The sequence below is a fragment of the Fusarium falciforme genome, chromosome 4, assembly GCF_026873545.1.
Source record: "Fusarium falciforme chromosome 4, complete sequence".
NCBI lineage: Eukaryota > Fungi > Ascomycota > Sordariomycetes > Hypocreales > Nectriaceae > Fusarium > Fusarium falciforme.
Window position 1 is genome coordinate 3,081,500 of NC_070547.1, and position 20,317 is coordinate 3,101,816.

The window sequence follows — 20,317 nt, forward strand, 5'->3', positions numbered from 1 at the left end:
TCTTGGGAAGTGTAGTTGAGAGGGCGCAGGCCCGGGCCGGTTGCCGGTTCCGATAACCATTCATAGTGGCTGATGCGAGATCGGCGAGACAAGGCCGGTGAATGCCGTTCATCTACCGGCAATGAGACGCTGTGCAAAGCGAGGACGGCAAAGCATGAAGAAGCGGTTTCGATTGACGAAGTGAAATGATTGAGGAAAAGAATCGGTTTGAAATCTGCGCATTCGCATTGGGTCTTGCCTGTTGGGCACCTAAGATATCAGGTTACAGGGACCAGGTTCCGCGATACGGCAGGTGAACCCGAGTGTCGCGCCTTCCGGGCAATTCACAGCGAATGGGTGAGAACAAGAGGAAGGTGTAGTTTATCAGTTGCATCTTCCATTATCAATAAGGGTCACCTCAATCTCGAAAGATGGGCCTTTCATTTAGGTATCTAATCGATAAAGCGTTCTGGGGTGAGTTCTACAGTATTGACCCAATCCTACCTAGGTTGCGAGCTTAGCATAACCATGTCGTAGCTCCCCAGACCTCACGCGAGCAACCGAGGTTGTTGATCACTGAATGATGCCTCTTCTCCCTTCAAAATGAACTTATGGAAAAGCAAATAAAGCATTTTCAATGACTTAAACTAACACAAAAGAGCCGTTGATATAATCGTGAAACAATTTTCCTTCCGAGGCCCTTGTCGTGTTTCAAGATCCTGGCGCAGGTCAGAAAAGGCGCCAACCACTATCCGTATATACTAGACCCGACCTCAAGAATCCATTCTCAGTCATTGCCTTCTCCCATCTATTATCACGAGACAATATACAATTCTAGAGTTGCCGAGGATCCATGATGCCAGTCCTACCAATAACCTTTTCCCCTTTGGGAGTTTCCCCTCACTTTCTACTTGGCTTTATTCGGAGTATGCTCTGTTTTGCCCTCCCACACTAACACCCTGGCCCGTTGTTTAAGTGGCACAGACAATTTACATGGGCTGAGAGATCCTCTCAAGGCAAACAGACCAGGGCAATCTTTAAATGTCCTCGGCCTCCGACCATCTCATGTCGTGATACCCCTCTTTTGTCTATCTCTTTTCTTGTACTTGGGCAGGCTTTCTGTGAGATGCCATGTAAGACAGTTACTCTCGAATTCCTCGTCACATCATCGCCATGACCATGGCCATGACCATGACTGTTCCACAACCCCATCTTCTGGCCCCCGTCGCCACGGCTCTGCCGGAACTCCCACCAGATGACTTCTTCAGTCCAGCTCAATGGAGTGTCTTCTTCGCTCTCGTGGACGGCGCTGTCCCCTCCATCACCTCAAAGTCAGCCGCCACCGATGACCAAGGCCAGATTCTACTCTCTGACGATGAGTTCGACGACACCGTCAACCGGGCTCTCGAGCCCCTCGCGGCTCCAGCCACTGGGGACAACATCCGCGCGTTCCTCAAGAATCGGCCAATCATGGATCCCCGCTTCAAGGAGAACCTCCTGAGGACATTAGCCCTCAGCCCGCCGAGTCAGCAGAGACGATTGGGTGGACTGTTGACTTTGATGGCGTGAGCCCAAACATCTAGACCCAGAAGCTGACGGCAAGCTGATCTACTTTTATAGCACCCGCCCTGGTAGCTACTTCATAACTGGCTACTGGCAGCCCATATTCAACCAGCCAGCTTACGTCCGCGAAGCCATCCTCAAGTCTTGGGCCACATCAAGCCGTGACATATGGAGGACCTTGGCAAAAATCTTTTCTACCCTAGCTCTCAAGTCCATTTGTCAGACTAACCCCATCTTTCGTCAGATATCCGGCTACTCGGATACGCCCAAAGATTGGCAGCCCAAACCAGGCTTTAAATACAGTTTTCTCCAACTCGAGGCGGCCGACGACCCTCATGTCATTGAGACGGACGTCGTCATCGTCGGCTCTGGCTGCGGTGGAGGCGTATCTGCCAAGAACCTCGCAGAAGCCGGTCACAGGGTCCTAGTCGTCGACAAAGCATACCACTTTGAGCCATCACATCTCCCCATGCCCCAGGATGCCGCGAGCACTCACCTCTTTGATAACGGTGGCTTCTACATCACCGACGACAACGGGTGCAACGTAGCGGCTGGCAGCACATGGGGTGGAGGAGGCACCGTCAACTGGAGCGTATGTCTGAAGCCCCAGGATTTTGTGAGGAGGGAGTGGGCGGATTCGGGCCTTCCTTTCTTCACATCGAGCGCCTTCGACGAGTGTCTAGATCGCGTCTGGGGGTTTCAGGGAGCGGGCACTGGTAGTCTCCGTCACAATCACCGCAACCGTGTCCTCCTCAGCGGTTCCAAGAAGCTTGGATGGACGGCACATCCGGCGCCCCAGAACACGGCTGAAAAGGAGCATTATTGTGGCCAGTGTCACTTGGGCTGCGGCCTAGCCGAGAAGCGAGGGCCTGCTACGAGTTGGTTGCCAGATGCTGCAAAGGCCGGTGCTCAGTTTATGGAGGGATTTCAGGTGGACAAGGTGTTGTTTGGTCCAGATGGACAGAGTGTCACGGGCGTCGAGGGAGAATGGGTATCGAGGGATGCTGGTAAAGGTGACAGTGACAGAGTGAAGCGGCGAGTAGTGGTCAAGGCCAAGAAGGTGATCCTTGCGGCAGGCTCATTATGGAGTCCGCTGGTGTTGATGAAGAGCGGGATTAATGTAAGTCTTTTGGTCAGAACTGAGTCAGGGGGCTTCGACTAACCCGTCCAGAACCAACACCTGGGAGCTAATCTACACCTCCATCCTTGCAACTTCGTCTCAGCAGTGTACAGGGAGGAGGTGCGGCCCTGGGAGGGGGGCATCATCACCAGCTATTCACCCCAGTTTGAGAACGTCGACGGGAGCGGGTATGGCGTGAAGCTGGAGACTACGTGCATGGTGGTAAGTATCAAGCCACAGCAGCCAATGTCATCAAACTCGAGTCTGACATCGTCAAGCCTTATACAATGCTCTCTATGGTGCCTTGGCGCGGTGGTCTGGAAGCCAAACTCCAGATGGCCAAATATCGCCACATGAATGGATGGATCTCGATAACCCGAGACCGCGACACTGGCAGGGTCTACCCCGACCCAACGACAGGCAGACCTCGGATCGACTACACTCCCTCCGACTATGATCGAGCCCACACGCTCCAAGGGGTAGAGGCTCTGGCCAAGATCTGCCATGTCACGGGGGCGACCGAAATCCGCCCTCTCCTACCAGGCCTTGAGCCCTTCATCCGCACTGGGGAGCCCCCATCAGAGCATGCCATCGAGGGGAACGGCCCAGTGGCCGACCCCGAGACCAGCGACCCGGCGTTTGCCGCCTGGTTACGTCGAGTCCGCGAGGTCGGCAACAAGCCGCCAGCAGCGCCCTGGTCGTCGGCCCATCAGATGGGCACGTGCCGGATGAGCGCAAGCAAGGACGATGGCGTAGTGGACGATAAGGGCCGGGTCTGGGGCACTGAGAACCTGTACGTGGCGGACGGCAGCGTGTTTCCCAGCGCGAGTGGCGTGAATCCCATGATCACCGTCATGGCCATTGCGGATTGGATATCCCGCGGGGTGGACGCAGACCTGAGGGCGTGAGGAGTCTGGGAGCCTGGGCTGTGTTTACTGCTGGTATGGAGAGAGAAGCTTCTGTGGTTGTGTGTAATAGTATGGTCATCCTATCAGCAACGGGAGGCAGTCTGACCGACGCAGGATAGGTATGCAGGGAGCTTTCCAAGAGTCATCCTCCACGGAGTGCATGAACCACGTGAGCCGAGCCCCTGAAGTCGGCATGCTTGGACAATGGAGTGACGTCTTGTCGCAACTTGACTCTCATCACAACCTGCGTCCGCCGTCGGCAGGTCAGGTCGTCCATTCGTCATCCTTCCCCGCGAAACAGGTCGGAAACGGTCCAGATCCGAGTCATATTCCAGTGAGAGACGAGCGGGGACACTCTATCAGGGATACTTTGAAACTCCCAAGGCCGTCATGTGGCCAGCGGCCGCCGAGCGAGTTGTGCAGGAGAGGCGAGTGAAGGGCCCGCAACGCAACATCGGAGACTTTGCGATCCGTACCTCTGGAATTCCATATGCTAAATTTGGCAAGAATACCGAAAAGGATTATCATCCGTGGCGAGCTTCGGAAGAAGCTATCAACTTTTCGAGGACTAGTCGTAACCCGAGGGAGCGGTTGCTGGTGCCACGTTTTCGAGATAGTCTTTGAAGCTGCCAAAGTGAGGCTCTCCCAACTGTCTCAAGGTTCGCTTGCACAGTAGCGTAGGCCTCCCGAGTGGGGTGGCGCCACATATGGCGAAGCACAGCCACGCACGCCGCACCGACCGAGCATGGAGGTCGGAGGATCTGCAGCCACGCCGACTCTACTGCCGCGCCGAGGTAGGTACGGTAGGTACCTGTTGTGCGGGTAGGATCAGCAAGGCAGGTCGCATTAGCTGGCTGCTGGCCTACGGTAGGGGAGGGGGATTTCAGCTGTTCAAGGGGCACATGTGATGCAGGAACAAGGATCGAGGGTTTTGCGTTTTGGGTTCTTTTGGCGTTGCCGGAGCCCGATGGCTTTTGAGTCACCTACCTCAGGCAGGTAGATGTCCGATGCAGTCAGTTCAGAGTCGAACCAACACTCTAGCCTGGATCCAGGATGAGACGGGACGGCACGGAGATTTGATATCACAAATGAGTGACTGGGTTTTCTGGGGCAGGACTGTACTTGCGGGCATAGACGTTTGGAACTTGTCACTGGGCTGAGACTTGGATGGCTAGGAAGTTTGAATATTCGGCTTGCTATACACCACCACCAATTCCAATTCGACGACGTTGGCCAAGGAGCCCGCTTGGCTTGCTCCGAAGACAAGCCTGCAGCATGCATTCCATGCTAGCGCACTATCCACTCCGAGGCTCTTTTCCAGCCCTGCGTTTTGTCTCTTGGATGATGCAGACGAAGCACAGCGAAACCAGAGCCTGGGGCTCCCGACCCTCCGGGCGGGTTGCCTAATCAGGAGACAAGCGCCGGGCGCCACAGTGATGTCACCGCCACAAGCGGTCCGTCCGGCGGTCCCAGTGGGTCAGGTTTCCCTTGCGTCTCGCCGCTCTTTCTCGGGTCCGTGCCGGGCCGTTTTGATTTTGAGGAATTCAATGTCCAGATACGACTTCATAGTCGACGCCTTTGAGTTTGAATTTATTTTTGGCACGGGTTGCTCTCGTATCTTGAAGATTCTTTCCAAACTTGGGGATATGGCGTAGATCTACAGAATATCATCCATTGTTACATTCAAGTCTTGGCGACTTATTGGCTACCCTATAGTTTCGTATCTTCGACGAGGGGAACTCCTCATGGAGGCGGAGGTCAGATTCCGTTGTGATGATAATGCAATTTTTGGTCCTGTGACCGCGTGGTGCCATGGTAATTGGAATTTGGATTTCTGCGAGGGTAACTACAGGGTCTGGTGCGGTGTGATAGACAGCTCGTCTTCAGCATGATTGCCTGCAGGCAGTTTTCTGACAATGCATGAATGTCACTGACTCAACTCCAACTTTCACATTGCGCAGCACATCCAGCAAGCCATGTCCCAAGTCCCGTGACCGACAATCGACGTCATGGCGGCATGGGAAGAGACCCATTGCTGGCCAGGTCAAAGCTGACATGGCCCCAGACGGCGGCTAGAACGATGCGGTGAAACCTGGGGTTTCGCAGTCACACGGAAGAAAAAAAGACGAAGGCTGCGAAATTCGGAGTGGACTGCCCTCTCATGTGACATCCAATATGACGAAAGACACAAATTCTGTGACTGCAGCCAGCATACAGCGCAGGACTGCAACAACATGGGGAACGGAAGCGGAGGCTCCGTTCCCACTGGGCGGCCCTGTGCATGCATATGTATCTGCTGCAGCATCAACGGAAAGGCAGAATCACATAGTACTACTGTAGATGAGAGAGATCGCGCGGGACTGCGAGATCGTAATCGCATGGAGAGCGACACACAGACAGCGGCAACTGACGGACTGGCCGATTCCTGGGGGCCAAAAATAGGAAGATACGTACCAGCTGAGCCACAGTCAAGTGTGTCCCTCCATCTGCACCTTCCCTGTAGCCCTCTCATGGTCCCACGCCGGGGCGCCTGCCTAACCTCTACCGTTCCTGGACCCTTTGCCTCTCCTCTCCAACGTTGCAGCTTTCGCACACTACAACCGTCCAGTCCTGGCGTGAGTATCAGTACCTTTGAAGTGTGATCTTGGGGACGCACGTGCATGTGCAATCCTTTTCTCCTTGCCCTAGACCGGCCGAGCGATCAGTGGACCCAGCCAGCCATCTCCGCTCTCTGGTGGTGGTTGTCTGTCGAGGACGGGACAGACGCACGCACGCACGCTGCGAGCCATTGACGACGATATCGAGTAATCGACCTCTTCCACGCGTCTCAGAGCGCGTCGCGCATATCCAGTGCAACAACACTGACTTTTGCTTGACCCATTGTCTTGGGTCGCCGATATTAGCAGGCGTCCTGAGCCGACCCATTGGTCACTGAGCCATGCGGCCGTAGATTGCGACGATGCTGAGGCTTCCAGAACGGTACCACGAGGTCGAACAAGAGGAGAAAAAGGGACGGTTGGCTTGCGGGGGCCCCCTTGCTGGGAGGTCCAAGAGCAGAAGCCAGATAGCAGGGTTCATGTCGATATCCTTCAAAGATCCTTCTCCCTTTGGAATGCATCGAGCCTCCGTTGCGGATCGGCCTGAAGCTTTGACCGCGACGCAACATCCTCAGGCGCCTCCTGAAGACAGTTCGGCTCTTGTCAAAGTCGCTCATCTTCCCCTTTGGGCTTGGTTTGTCCGTGACTCCATGGCCCTTTGCCTGGTCTCACCAACTCTCTTCGTCTCAACCCGTCTATGGGCAATGATTGGAGGTTGCCATGAAAGCCGAGAAATGCCCCGCCCTCTGATTGGCTCACCTCAACTCTTCCTCGGCCAATCAGAGGCTGTAAGTGCACTTTGGAGAGAGCCTCACCTCACATCTTACACTAGCATGGATGGCTCTTTTCGTACCAGGACATCGACGGGCTCTTGTTGCTCTCCAGTCTTTTGGGATCCCCCCTCTTCCTCCTGGTCTAGCCCCCGTTCTTTTTCCTTTTCCTCATGCCCCCATTCCTAGCTCGGGTGGCCCAGGGCTCCTGGACAAGTTGTCCTCCCCCCTTTCCGGCATTGAACACTCTCGATTCATGGATCCTGTCCCGCCGACTTGGACATCCTGAATCAATGGGACAGTCTGTATGACCAACCATGTCGTGAGGATCACGTTTGCCCCTAAAAGACGAGACGGGAACGACGGGAGCGACCGCGATGATATGGATCCCGAGCCGTTTGTAAGGCAGAGGCCCCTTGATACTCCTGACGGTGGGAGGAAGAGGGCTGGAAACCAGCATCAGGGTTGCTCCACCGGGGCTAGAGACCATGAGGTCGCCTCGGCATCTACAAGAGAAGAATTCTCTCAAAAATGAGGGCATGCCCATCCAGTATCAAAACTCAACGGTGGGGGATGGGGGCATCCTGCCTCCCATGGCGTCTCTGTTGGGGACTAAACCAACCGCACATGCAGCTGTCTCAATGAGCCGGGCACCTGTTGCGTCTGGTAGTGCGGGTGCTATCTGTATGCGCATGCAGGTCATCCCATAACCTGCTCCTGGACAAAGCGTCCGACGCATCCCATTGACAGGACTGTGACGGGCCTTGTTATTACCTTCATCTCGCCAGCTGAGGGATCCTGGAGCTTCAGCTCGCCCCAGAATCAGAGCTGACGGGCCACGGACAAGGTCAATATTGAGCATGATGGGCGATCTCGCCGAGCGTTTTCGATAAGGGTGTGATCCCCGAGTCGTGGGTGGTCCCCCTCCCCCGGGTATGCGGGAAGCGGAAGTACGGAGCACACAAATGTCTTTGCTCGCCCCATCCACCACGAGAGGCACGAATGGGCTGCTCGCTGTGTCTGTCGTGGAAACAGAGACGGCGGCCAGATCCGCCCTGGGCCCTTTTCGTGCTGAATTCTGAAGCTTGCATAAGCGGCGCAACCCCCTCTCTCACCAGGTCTTTGCCCTGATGTTTGGGGCACGGGGAAGCACTCCGTCGGACGGGCACGGGCATGGAAAGACATATGCCGAGCGCCCTCACGAGTTTGAGGACTGGAATGAAACGAGGCGGCAAGACTCGTAAGCCATCGGCCGAAGAGGAGGTCGCATATGGTGAGGAAACGAACCAGCCGTGGAGAGGGATGTGCCCGACCGGTCTCGCCCTTGGGCTATGCGAGGGCCAGAGTGGCATGGTTTGTGAGGGGAGGGCTTTCTGGCCGTAGGAACATATCACATTTCACTCTTGCAAAGGTCTATATCAGGCCAAGGCTATAGTATAGAGGTGCCGTGAAGGCTTCGTTGAAGAAAGGATGTGCAAGGTCAGTTCACTTGGCGGAATAGGGCAAGGCGAGAAGACTGGGATCATGGCAGGGGGATGACAAGAAGCGCCGGCGGTTGTTTCGTTTCTTGTTTGCCTGTCTGGTTTCGTCCGGACGGGACAGGACAGCGGCTAGGGCAAGGAATGGGCCGGGATGTGGCTGTGACTGCTTCGGCATTGCGGGAGGAGAGGGTGAGATTTCCAAGAGTCTGGGTATGGGTGATAAGATTACTAGCTGATTCACGTCACTCTGTTTAATTAGAGAATTGCCCGATGACAAGTGAAGCAGCAGTGATTGAGTGTCATGCTGTGAAGGCGACAGCTTTGCTCGTGTCCTTGATGCTTGTTAGAGAGGAGACGTTTCCACCGGGGAGGGTACAGCAAGCCACCGTCGCCCAAGGTACCGGTACTTGGGAGCGCCACACCCACCATTCTTTTTTCCAAGTTTCCAGTCTTTTACCTAGTCCCCTTGCAACTCGCAACACACAGAATCTCTTGATCTTCCCTGCCTAGTAGGTACGCATGCAGCTTTGTCTTTCAGCTACTACACGGCCATCGTCGGTACGTTATCCCATCCCGTTGTGTAGGTTGCCTGGAGCCGTATGCGTACATATGCAGGCCGTATCAACACAGCCGCACGCCTCCTCCGAGAACCACCCCCCCTTCTCAGTAGGGATGGGCATGGAGATGGACGTCCATGGTCAGTGCCGTGCAGATGCAGATGGATGGAGGAGAGGGAGAGACCCCTCCGCTCCGACGCCGCCGTGACCGATGTCCCCAAGTCGCCTGGCATGGCTGCTTTTGGTACCTGTCCCGACCCATCCTGCAGGTGAGGTACCCGGCGATGTGGGCTTTTGCAGGACGGTCTAGGTTGTAGGTGCAGGTGGGCTGGGCTGGGCTTGGGCTGGGCTTCGCTTCTGAGGAGGACTCATGGGATGGCCCTCGTGCTAGGCCTGGCTCCCTCAGCATAGTGGGCCGTCGCCTGCAGCCTCTGCTCATGCGCTATCGACACAGCCTGTAGCCACCATGACCATCATGGACCTACAAAATACAGGGCACACTTTTAGCTCTCTCCTCGCCCGCTAAACCGGCTGACACCCACTGGCATCCACACCCACCACACAGACACGCACGCACACCACGGCTCTTGTGCAAGTATATCATCTCCCCACACCACCCTCCGTTGCCCCTTCTCTCTTCCTTTTTCTTCCCTCTCACGAGCAACTCGTCCTACGTTCTCTTCTTTCTCGGTTGCGGCAGCTTTGCAGGCGATTTCAAATCTCTTTGCCAAACGATTTAGACAGATAGTCTATTATATCCCCGAATCCCTGCTCTGCTCCGTCATCCGATATCTTTTTCCTTTTTTGATATATATTCTTGTTCGACCTCCAATCCCCCCCACCGTCTTCCCGCCTGCCACAACGCCCGAGCCAACGTCTCTACGCTTGCGACTGCGCTCACCCAAGTTTACCCCGCCATATATCCCTGCGCCCGCGCGCCTTCAGCTTCACAACTCCGACTTACAACATGCCCGTGCAACTACTTCCGGCTTCGGCTGCCGCCTTCGCTCCTCGAGCCTCGTCCGTCAATGTCGTCCTGGGTTCCAAGGTTGAGCCTTGGCTCACACAAACTCTCAAGCGCATCAACCGAGTAAAGCGTCCTCTCAACAGTGTCCCTCAGCACCAGCGATGCCTCACTGAGACTCTATCATCCCCCAATGCTATCTGGACCCTCACCTCGATCATGCTCCCCAAGACTCCCGAGGCCGACTTTAAGCGTGATGCCAGCAACCCCCTCGTCGAGGCCATCATGAACTACGAGCTCGTCCACCTTGAGGCTTACATCGTGCACGTCGATATGGTTCTGCGCAACGAGGTCGCTTACAAACTCACCAAGGACACCATCGAGACCCTCGTTGAGTACCACAAGGAGGTCTACTGCGTCGACGCCAAGGCCAACACCTACGACTGGTCAGACAAGGAGCAGCAGTGCAAGAAGCTTCACGAGGACTTTGTCCAGGCCATCAACAAGTTCGTCTTCCGCACCCACGTCTCGGCTCTTGAGGGCCTTGAGGAAGAGGGTGCTGGCGAACTTCTCTGTGGCAAGAGCGAGGAAGTCAAGAACAACATCTTTGCCCTCATGAAGCCTCTGCTGCCTCCTCCTCCCCGCGTCGTTGATGTCGTCCGACAACCCACACTGCTGCCCAGCTCTCCCGCTAACAACATGTGGTCGCAAGCCGGCATGCACGGCAGCCTCCCCGCTGTTGAGTCGTGGAGAGTCCTTCCTTCAAGCCCCAGTGTAACATCGTCGGTCGACTCCAACACCAGCCCCATCTGGGCGCCCATGACCATGAGCGACCTGTCGCCTACTCCCGCCTTCACCCAGCCTCAGTCCACCGCCGGCTTCTTCTGGAGCTCACCCCAAGTGACAGCACCCATCCCCGCCCTCCCCCTCCCCAGCATGCTTGCTCCTGCACAATGCGGTGTCAGCGTCAGCATGGGAGGAATGGGCGGTATGGGCAACATGAGCGGCATGGGTGGCATGGGCGGCTTCAGCTGGGATCGATACCAGGAGTACGCTACCATCATGTGACAACCAGGGCCCCAGGACAGCTATCCAGTGGTGACGACCTCGAGCTAATACAGCACGCACCCGCATCCCCTTCCTCGTTTCCCGGAGAAAAGTTGAAGCTCTCAATTTCGCAGCGGCATAGAACTATCATCCATCATGGGCATACCGGCGTTTTACTGCATCAGGAACGGTGTTTCGAACAAGTCAACAAATATCCCCTCTTCGCGTTGCTTAATCTGCTTTCTTTGGTTCTTCTTTTTTATTATTTCCTTTGTCCTCATAGCAAGCGGTCTTTTTTGGTTTCGGGGAATCTGGTCTCTATTCCTCTCCGGGAAACACACTCGAACGGTCGTTCACAACAAACAACACAACCAACCTCTCAGTTTCCAACTCTGGGTTTTCTTTCATCTACCACACCACAAATGGCTGGATCCGGGGCGGGTATTTGGAATGCATTTACAACCGGGCAGGGATTCGATACAGGCGGCTTGTTTTCTTTTGGCCTTTTTCCTTCCGTCATCTATCTTTTGGTTCACAACAAGAAAAAGACGAACACGCAGCAATGCACGACGCTCGGCCAAGTCCGAGACAGAAACTTTTGGATTCTCGATATCCCCGGAACTTTCTTTCTCTTTTTGTTTCATTCCTTCGGCATAGAGAGGCTTTCTCGGAAGATACCCCTACCCCCCATACAAGGAGCACGGCTGGATCGCTCGGATTCAGCCGAAGCATACACACACAACAAACACTCTCGCTTCGCTTCTTTCCTTGGCCTTGTTCCCGAATTACGACGACGATAATTTTTTAATGACGACCTTTTCTACGAATCGATGACGAATGACGACTACTTCTTCAGACCTGGTACGACTTACGAACGGAATCACGAACTTTCGGCTTGATGTCGAAACATGACTTCTCTTCGAAAGCCTATCGAACGCTGAGCACATACGCTTCATTCGGCACGATGACTAGCCTAACAGATTACACCTGGACTGGATTTCAGGATGTCTGATCGCAAGGCCGTCTCGACTACACATCATCGCGTAGCCAACACGGAATATCTGGAATATCACCGTCGAGGCATGACACTGGTTGTCAACGGGATCACCGCCGTGCGCCGGCGACCAAGCGTCAACCGGAACGCATGAAATTGGAAAGATGGAGTGAACTCATGGGACCCTTCCAATGAGCTGGGCGCTGTACTTCTGCCGTGCAGACACAGTCGCGCAGCCTCTGTCTAGCCGACACGCCCTGGTCACTCATCCTCCGAACCAATAACCCTCGTCCTCTAGGAGTTCCGGCCCCCGGATGTGCATGACCGCAGATTGCCGAGTCGAGGTGAAAACCACAACGCCGCTGAGCCTGCTAGCCGGGCCTTTTGGTGTGTGGAGGACGCCGCTTCGAGGATGGATCTGCGGCTCGGCCACATGCCGGGTGATCGGGACTGTCACGGGGACCCGGGTGAGGATGGACTAGGGCGACTGTAGGATCGTCTCCCTACAGACCCTTCACGTCGGACAGGTCAGAGCAGCTTGGTCTGCTCAGCCTGTCCAGGCGAGCTGGGATAGGCCGCAAGAGAGTGGAGCTGGCGACTGCAGGGCAGTGCCAAATGCTCACTCCGGACGTTGAGTCCTGCGGCCGAGATGCTGGTATCTAGTGGCGTGCGAGGGAAACAGGATACGCCCTGGCGGCGGTTCCCAAACACAAGGACAAGCCTGCTTTGCTACAAGCGTCCCTGCTCGTTGTCTTGTCGTTGCAGTATTAGTTAATCTGAACAATAAAAAAACAGATTCAATGAAGCTTCTTTCCCGTGCTTGATTGTGATGTGACATGCTGAAGATGCTGTAATCCCTAAACTGCATAGCTACCTGGACTGTCAATTGTCTTGGCCGTTACTCATCTCAGGCCAGGCTACCTACTTGAGATATTAATAGTGTATTGCAGACCCTCCTGATTGTCGCATCTCATTTCACTCTACTTGCTGGGTACTGCTGAGTTCATGATACTTTGACCCGCGTCAAGAAGGGAGTGCATATACGGGCAGCTACGCACGATCGACCCTTGGCAGTAAAGAAGCCCTAGCCAGGATAAAAATGATAAGGGGCATCCTAATTTGAACTCAATCGATATATCTAAACATGAAATCACAGGGTTTACCAGTACCGTATGAACTCACCGTCTTACGATGCTCTGTTGGCGAGTTTTGCCGCCTCCTTCCAGCAACTGCCCGAAGGCCAGTGCTAACCGCGGAGAACGTGGTAACACTCCTTTATTATATATCACCACGGTTGACAGAAAGATAGCACGGGATGCTGTTGCTGGGATTTTCCTGTTGGCTGGTGCTTCGTCTCAGGACGTCGTAGAAGCTGGTGGCCACCAAGGCAGCATCCACGAGAAGCTTCTCGCAGAGTCCCGGGCTCAATAGTATCGATAAAAGTTAATAATGATATACATAAGGATTGGGCAATTCTAAAATTCTACATAACTGTGGCTAGGGAGTGTACTGGGCTCGATTATGCGTGCTATATGGTTGCGACTGGCTATATCTCAACTGTCTAATGTGGTATGTTAAATACGTAGTGATTATTCTCATTATGTGAAAGGTTGTTTGCGCCTGGGCCGGTGTTGAAGAGGAAGTTTGGTGATTGTAACCCTTGGATGAAGGCCGTAATTTAAGTGATGTGATTGAGACGATGAATTCATATAGGGAGGAAAATCTAGTGAATTTCTACAACGTTTCTGTGAGAAACACGACATGCTAATTTTACAGATCATTGTCGGAATCAATAATCTTAGCATCCAGACCTATCCACCCCCCCATGCCTAGTTGACATCAAACCTTTGGTGTGAGTGAGCACCCGATTTATAAGGGACCCTGCAGGGACGATGGTAGTTCATTTTCGAGTAGAAATTAATAGAGGGAACCGACTAAAATCTCTGACAACTAATTAATCCTGGTGCCTTGCTAAAGATAAAATCGAGGTTAGTTGAGGAGATGGAGGTTTTGAGGTCGAAGGGAGCACATGGAACAGACCCGTTGCCGACCTGAGAGGTTCAACAATTTGAGTATGCGTCTATGAGTCTCTACTTGGAGTGGGAGGTGGAAGCAGGCTTAACATTGACAAACATGTTGACAGATTCGCATAGAACGGAGAGGATAGGAAAGATAGAGAAAGGAGATGAATGACCGACGGGGGCAAACTGCCAGAAGGGAGCCCAGATATTCTATATGCGATCACTCAGACTTACACTGTCTTCTCGTTCTTGACTGTTGGTGTGGTCTAGTACCCCTCCCTTGGCCAACGGTATACCATCGTATGCTGGGCATTCATCGCCCTATGTGCTGCCACTTGCTACAAGTAGGCGTAGGGAATGAAGCACTGCGAGCTGTCTGTTGCTGTTAGGCCAAATACAGTCATTGATCCTTCAACCCTTTAGCTTGTGATACTTGAAAGCAAACTCGACTCTGCCGCGGGATCACGCTCTTTTCCTTGACGGGTTGTTGATATCCAAATCAGAACCAGGAAGCCTTGAGGTCTGAGTGTTGTATATCCAACATCAGGTCATACTGTGCCAGGTTCCTAAAAGTGCCGTTACAAGGGTCTCGGCATTTGAACCGGGATATCACTTACACAGACTATCCAGACTCGACAGCTCAAATTCTCCATCCTTGCCATTACACTTCGTCGGCTCAAAAGTTGCAGCAAGAATCATAGCCGGGACGCAACCGGACCCGGATTGTAGCATTAGAAAAGTTGTACTATCATATATTCCCCTTTCCCTTCCTCACGCGCCTTTAACCCTCTCAGGAATCGGGCTCCTTTCTTGTGACGCCGAGTCATCATCTGCTTCGTTCTCCTCTTCCGTAAACACTGTCTACCCAGATGCCACTGAACCGTGAGGTGGTGGTTGTTGTTGTTGCAATCATTTCATGTCGTCTGTTGTACAAATGCCAAACCGAGGCGCAAGGGAAAATCGTCATCGGAGGGCCGGGCTTAGTCTTGGTTGACGGTTTGCTGTAAGGATGCGCATCAGTATTTTGTCCCTTGGAAAGCCTCGGGGACAAACTCACCACAAGCCAATCCATGCCCTCGTTCACACCGCTGCCGTCGACCGCCGAGCATGCCATGATGCTCCAGTTGCGGTCGCGCAGCTCGCCCAGACGCAGCGCCTCCGAGATCTCGCCCGCGCCCTTGGCTCCGGGCTGGTCCTGCTTGTTGGCAAACACCAGGAGCGCCGCGTCCTTGAGCTCCTCCTCGTTTAGCATGGCCGAGAGCTCTTCCGACGCCGTCTGTAATCGCTCGATATCGGTAGAGTCCACCACGAAGATGACGGCCGCCGTGTTGGCGTAGTAGCACCGCCAGTATGGTCGGATGCTTGTTTGACCACCGAGATCCTGCAAGGGCGCCCGTGTTAGTATTTCCAAGTTGTTCGAGGCGGTCGCTCCAGGGGTACGGCTCATACCCAGACGTTGAAATTAAGATTCTTGTAGGTGACGGATTCGACGTTGAAGCCGATCGTGGGTATCGTGGTGACGACCTCGCCAACCTGACAAATCATGGTCAGCATGCACTCAAGCTTGGAGGGAGAACGAGCGTCGAACCTTCAACCGGTAGAGCAGAGTTGTCTTGCCCGCGTTATCCTGCGATGCCGCCTCGTTAGCGTCCACGTCGGGGATGGCGGTAGGACCAACGTCATCGTACCAGACCCAGAATCAATATCCTAATCTCCTTCTTTGCCCACAGCAGGCCCGACAGCCATGATACTGAGTTACCCATGTTGTTGATGTGAGAAGATGCCTTGTCTTGTTCGCTCCGGTCCGCCTGTGGTGATGATGAATGTCTAGATGGTCACCACTTGAAGCTGCACTGCTATCGCTCGTCCGCCTAGAGTAGCTCGGTCTCGTGGTTTGCTCTGCTCAGCACCAAGAGGAAGGATGGGAAGAAAACAGAGTCGTCGGGGGGATCGGCAGGGAAATGATGCGCTCAAGTGACCGTCTTTCTTCGTCGCGTGCCTCGTGGCAACAAGTTCGAGGGGCGTCTTTACTTAGTAATTGCTCGGGAGATCCCCTTTTCTGGACCTGACCTCCAATGCATTCAAAAAGGACTTGGGGCGGCCCGCTTGATGGACAAGTTGCTCTTTTTGGCGGGTTAGACTGGTCCAAGCGCCCGACAAAATAAACCGGGCCAGCCTCGTTCACCCCTTGCAAAGCAGAGAGAGAGAAAGGCTGTGCATGCCTGCTCGCTGCAAGACTGGGGTTATTTTTATCGTTGCATCCTTCTCTTTGGTGTAATTAGTAGAAGCTCAAATCTACGGTGAGGTTCTCTAACTTGGTAGGTTCATGCGGAGCCAATGTTAAAATAGTATTAGTAGACCCTGAGTGACTGGTGTTGGAGGGGCCATTCTCTGAAGCCACCATGAAGATAGCACCCTCATGATCCAATAGATGCCCTCATGTTTCCTGAAGATGCTCTTCAAGACTCGCACTGCAGCTGAGACAGCTCAACGTTGTGTCTGTTGATTGGTGGCGTTATTCGCGAAACACCCATCACAGAATCATCCATATACAAGACCGAGACCGAGACCGAGTGCCCTTTGATTAGGGGCTCAAACTCTATGGTCCTCGGTGCAGTCTTGTCTGAGAACAAAAAAAACACAGCAGGGCTGTAAATTGAATCAAGGTTCCATCCTCACGGTCCATGAGAGAGGCCTCTCGCTTACAGTTAAGCCGTTGCCCCAGATCCCTGCCCCATGACGGCTTATTTTGTCAATGCCACCCTGCCCTGCCGAGCCGGCATTTGGCTGACTCAGCGAACCACACCTTTCGATGCCTGAGGCACACACTCGCTACGCCACAGCCCACCAGCCACACCCACAAGATCAATCCCCCCCTCGCTAGGGCTTTCACGCCCTCTACCCGTGCGGGCCAAAAATTCCTTGACGTCTCAACTCCTCGCAAATCGATTCACCACCCAACGACCGACTCGATCATCAACGCCGTCAAGATGCCGGTATGCCAGCCCCCTCCCCTTCCCTCGCTCCCCTGAAGCGCGCCTCTCAATCTGTCGACAATGAGAAATACGCGACAACGGATTTCCTCCCGTTGACAGATCAAGATGCGATGACGCTCGGGAGTTGCGCTGTGATCTCTTGAATAACTCGATCGCTAACGCATCTTGCCCTTTGCTACAGAGCCACAAGTCTTTCCGTACCAAGCAGAAGCTTGCCAAGGCCCAGAAGCAGAACCGCCCTGTGCCTCAGTGGATTCGCCTCCGAACTGGCAACACCATCCGGTGCGTTTAACAACTCCCCCGACGATTCACGATCTACGACCACGGACACTCCTCCCATCTCCTCCCCACGCCTACCCACAAACCACTCGCCAAACCTCACACTATGGACTAAGAACTCCTCACTAACATTTCTCGACAGCTACAACGCCAAGCGAAGGCACTGGCGCAAGACCCGCATCGGCATCTAAATTGCTCTTGTGCAATTTGTCGCCCACTTCCGAGCCTGTGCATCGACACCCGACTTCTTCTTGGGCATGGTATCACGATGATGTGAAACGGGAAAGGGGAGAGAGAGAACTTCGTCACGGCGTGAAATGGGGGTTGCGTGATCAGCGCACGGTGGATGGGCCGGTTGCCTGGTTTGTCGATTCTTGCGGTTACTGCATGTCACACGGACGGTCATAGGGAAAAAGGAAATGCAAAGACTTTTGATGCCCCAAAAGAACGGGCCTGAACCGCACGGAAGCATCATCACCTCGTCGTGAACAAGCACCATATCAAGCTTCGTATGAAGCGTCATGTCAAGCTTTACGTCAAGCTGCTAAGCAGCTGTCATGTCAACTATGAGGCCCAAGGCTCGACACTTCAAGATTCAACTGTGCCTAGGAATGGAATATTTGAACTGTGCTTGAATGAAAACTTGCATTGTGCCACTAGGCTGTCTGCCACGTTTCGTCTTAGAACATGGATAATAATCAAAACAAAGGATCGAGTGTATACACTTTAGTTGGCCGTTTTCTGCCCGAAACAAAGCATCACGGGGTTGCCGCTCTAGACATTTCCTTCTTTGGAAGGACAATCATCATGCACACACTTAAAAGTTGGCAGTTCGCATCTATTTTTATATGCTACAGGTAGTCGTTACCCCGGAGAACGCCTCCAGCGCTCTGCGGCTAGTCAAAGAGCAAACTAGTTAACCGAAATACTGCGTTGTGTGAGTGTTGAGAAGAGCCTGCCTCGCGCAGCGATGCTGCTCCGGCATAGGTTTCTTCATTCTCCTTGCGTGCCAACCGTGGCCAAATCAACGCGCAATAAACCCAAACGCCAATTGCCTGAACCTCTCTGGAACTCATCCGGTCAATTTCAACGGTCCTCGGCCCACTCGTTCTCGCGGCGGATCTGCTCCTCCTCTTCGGGGGTGAAGTCGTTGGTGATGTTGAATGTCTTTCGGATCTCCTCGGGAGACTTGCCCTTGATCATGTTGGCGACAGTCTTGCAGCCAACGTCAAGAAGGGGCTTGATGTCGAGGTAGTTGGAGGCCTGGGTATCAAGTGTTAGCAAGTGCTTCGATAGTTAATGATGGGAGGCGAAACATACAAGAATGATCTCAAAGAGCATCTCTTGGTCGACCTGCATGAACTTCTGGTCCCACTCCTCAATATCAGTGGTCTTCTTGCGGGCGTCGGACTCGTCGTCGGCAGCTTGAGGAGGGTCGCCACGGTGGTGGTCGCACCACTCAATCACCTTGCGGAGGACGGCTTCGTTGACCTGGAGGACATGTCAGCAATCGAAAGCAAACAGACAGAAAGGGAGATGGGCTCACGTTGGGAATGGGGATGGGGTTCTCCACACTGATAACGACATCACCAAGATCCTCAAGCATGTTCTTCAGCAGCATTGAGCGCTCAACGACGGTGCGATCTATAGGGGTTGTTAGCATGATGACGAACAAGAATGCACAGAGTGGCGCAAGCTTACCGACTTCGATTTTGGCGTTGTCGTTGGAGACTAGCCAGACCTTCTGGGAGGGGGCAGAGTCAGACATTGTGGTGGCTGATGAGATGATTATTCCTGTAAAATCTGTAGATGTGAGCGCGACGGACTTGGCGACTGCGAGGGAGGCGAAAGATGGTCACGCGTGCGGTGTGATGATGATGGAAGTTGGAGGAAGTAGAGCAGCAGGCCAGAGTCTGCGGGGTCGGCTGAGCGTGGGGCTGCGTGTCTGTCAACCAACGACGTACCTTGGGGCGCAGGGCTGTGAATCAGAGGAGGACCCTGACTAATAAGTTAAGACGCGTGAAAGTACAAAGGTTATCGAGATGTGATTTTCTGCGAAATCGCATTTGAGTGTGAATTGATTGAGCTTTATTGATGATGGTTCTCAAATAAGCTGTGTGATGAGGAGAAAGAAAAGTGTTGACTCTGTCGCGGAAAGACGAGAGCATTATATGCTGGTCGTTGCCCGTGCAGTGGAGTTGGTTGGCCACTGCTGCCTTCGGCGCAAGGTCAAAGGAGTCAGGCGGCAGCCTGCGTGAGAGAAGGTATTTTGGAACACGGAGCTAAATAACCCCCATCCTGTTCAGGAACCTTGCAGCGGACAAGGTTAAAGAAAATGCATCGGGAAGATGCTTGTCCTGTCCGTGTTTGTCCAACGCTCAGAGTCTTTGGTGAAGCAGTCGATATAACGACAAAGACACTGTGTGCCAGGCACAAAGGGTTGTGCACACCTTCCCAGAGTGCTCTTTGTTTTCGTTTTATTTCGGGCTGGCTGAACGTCAATGTAGAGGGAGGTAAGCCGCCAAGGAGCTTGAGGCCCAGGATCCAATGCCATCAAGTCCCGAATATTCGCCTATGTCGTGCTCCTTCTGAGCCACGGAGCCAGGTGAGCTCACAGGCACGGCCAGCCACCTCGACAGGACAAAGCCTAGCAGGGGGTTCATTGCGAGAACTTGAAGAGATGCATGTTAAAATCATAATAAGAGAAGAGGAAAAATAGGTGAGGGCATTTAGCCAATTGGATTTGTTTTTCAGTTCTATTACTTGCCTACCTAGGTAAGTATGTTAACCTTGGTGTCTTCTCAATCTCTTCCTGCCTGCCAGGTTAGTCATCATCCTGGGGAAACCATGTGACTCTCTCGTGATCAAGCTGTCACTGGCAACCTAGCTCCTCAAGTTGGTGCCGTTTGATTCAGACCAAAAGGCGGAGAAAACGATAGTCGATTCCCTAGGCGCGCCAGGTAAGTAAGCCCAAGGTTGTAGTGGACGGCTTGGGAACCTATGCATAGCGAACGGACTAACTAGCTTCGTGGCGTCACATA

The 20,317-nt window shown here is 53.7% G+C and overlaps 5 protein-coding genes across 5 annotated transcripts; 3 read left to right on the forward strand and 2 right to left on the reverse strand.

Annotated features, from left to right (window-relative positions):
* Positions 1-1,152: 1,152 nt before the first annotated feature.
* Positions 1,153-3,570, forward strand: NCS54_00568400 (Hypothetical protein; the record flags this gene model as incomplete). Its single annotated transcript, XM_053151176.1, has 4 exons — positions 1,153-1,544; positions 1,600-2,662; positions 2,714-2,884; positions 2,941-3,570. The coding sequence occupies 4 exons, from the start codon at positions 1,153-1,155 to the stop codon at positions 3,568-3,570; spliced, it is 2,256 nt and encodes a 751-aa protein (XP_053007151.1).
* Positions 3,571-9,942: 6,372 nt separating this feature from the next.
* On the forward strand, positions 9,943-11,007 carry NCS54_00568500 (Hypothetical protein; the record flags this gene model as incomplete). Its single annotated transcript, XM_053151177.1, has 1 exon — positions 9,943-11,007. The coding sequence occupies one exon, from the start codon at positions 9,943-9,945 to the stop codon at positions 11,005-11,007; it is 1,065 nt and encodes a 354-aa protein (XP_053007152.1).
* Positions 11,008-14,981: 3,974 nt separating this feature from the next.
* NCS54_00568600 (ADP-ribosylation factor-like protein 1) lies at positions 14,982-15,764 on the reverse strand (the record flags this gene model as incomplete). The annotated part of the gene is made up of 5 exons (XM_053151178.1): positions 14,982-15,002; positions 15,059-15,382; positions 15,451-15,534; positions 15,590-15,628; positions 15,690-15,764. 5 exons carry the CDS (start codon positions 15,762-15,764, stop codon positions 14,982-14,984), a joined length of 543 nt encoding a protein of 180 aa, XP_053007153.1.
* A 1,227-nt stretch (positions 15,765-16,991) lies between these two features.
* Positions 16,992-17,467, forward strand: NCS54_00568700 (Hypothetical protein; the record flags this gene model as incomplete). Its single annotated transcript, XM_053151179.1, has 3 exons — positions 16,992-16,997; positions 17,179-17,279; positions 17,419-17,467. The coding sequence occupies 3 exons, from the start codon at positions 16,992-16,994 to the stop codon at positions 17,465-17,467; spliced, it is 156 nt and encodes a 51-aa protein (XP_053007154.1).
* An 895-nt stretch (positions 17,468-18,362) lies between these two features.
* NCS54_00568800 (E3 ubiquitin ligase complex SCF subunit) lies at positions 18,363-19,939 on the reverse strand (the record flags this gene model as incomplete). Its single annotated transcript, XM_053151180.1, has 6 exons — positions 18,363-18,539; positions 18,597-18,767; positions 18,823-18,920; positions 18,978-19,079; positions 19,241-19,274; positions 19,892-19,939. 6 exons carry the CDS (start codon positions 19,937-19,939, stop codon positions 18,363-18,365), a joined length of 630 nt encoding a protein of 209 aa, XP_053007155.1.
* Between the last annotated feature and the right edge of the window lie 378 nt (positions 19,940-20,317).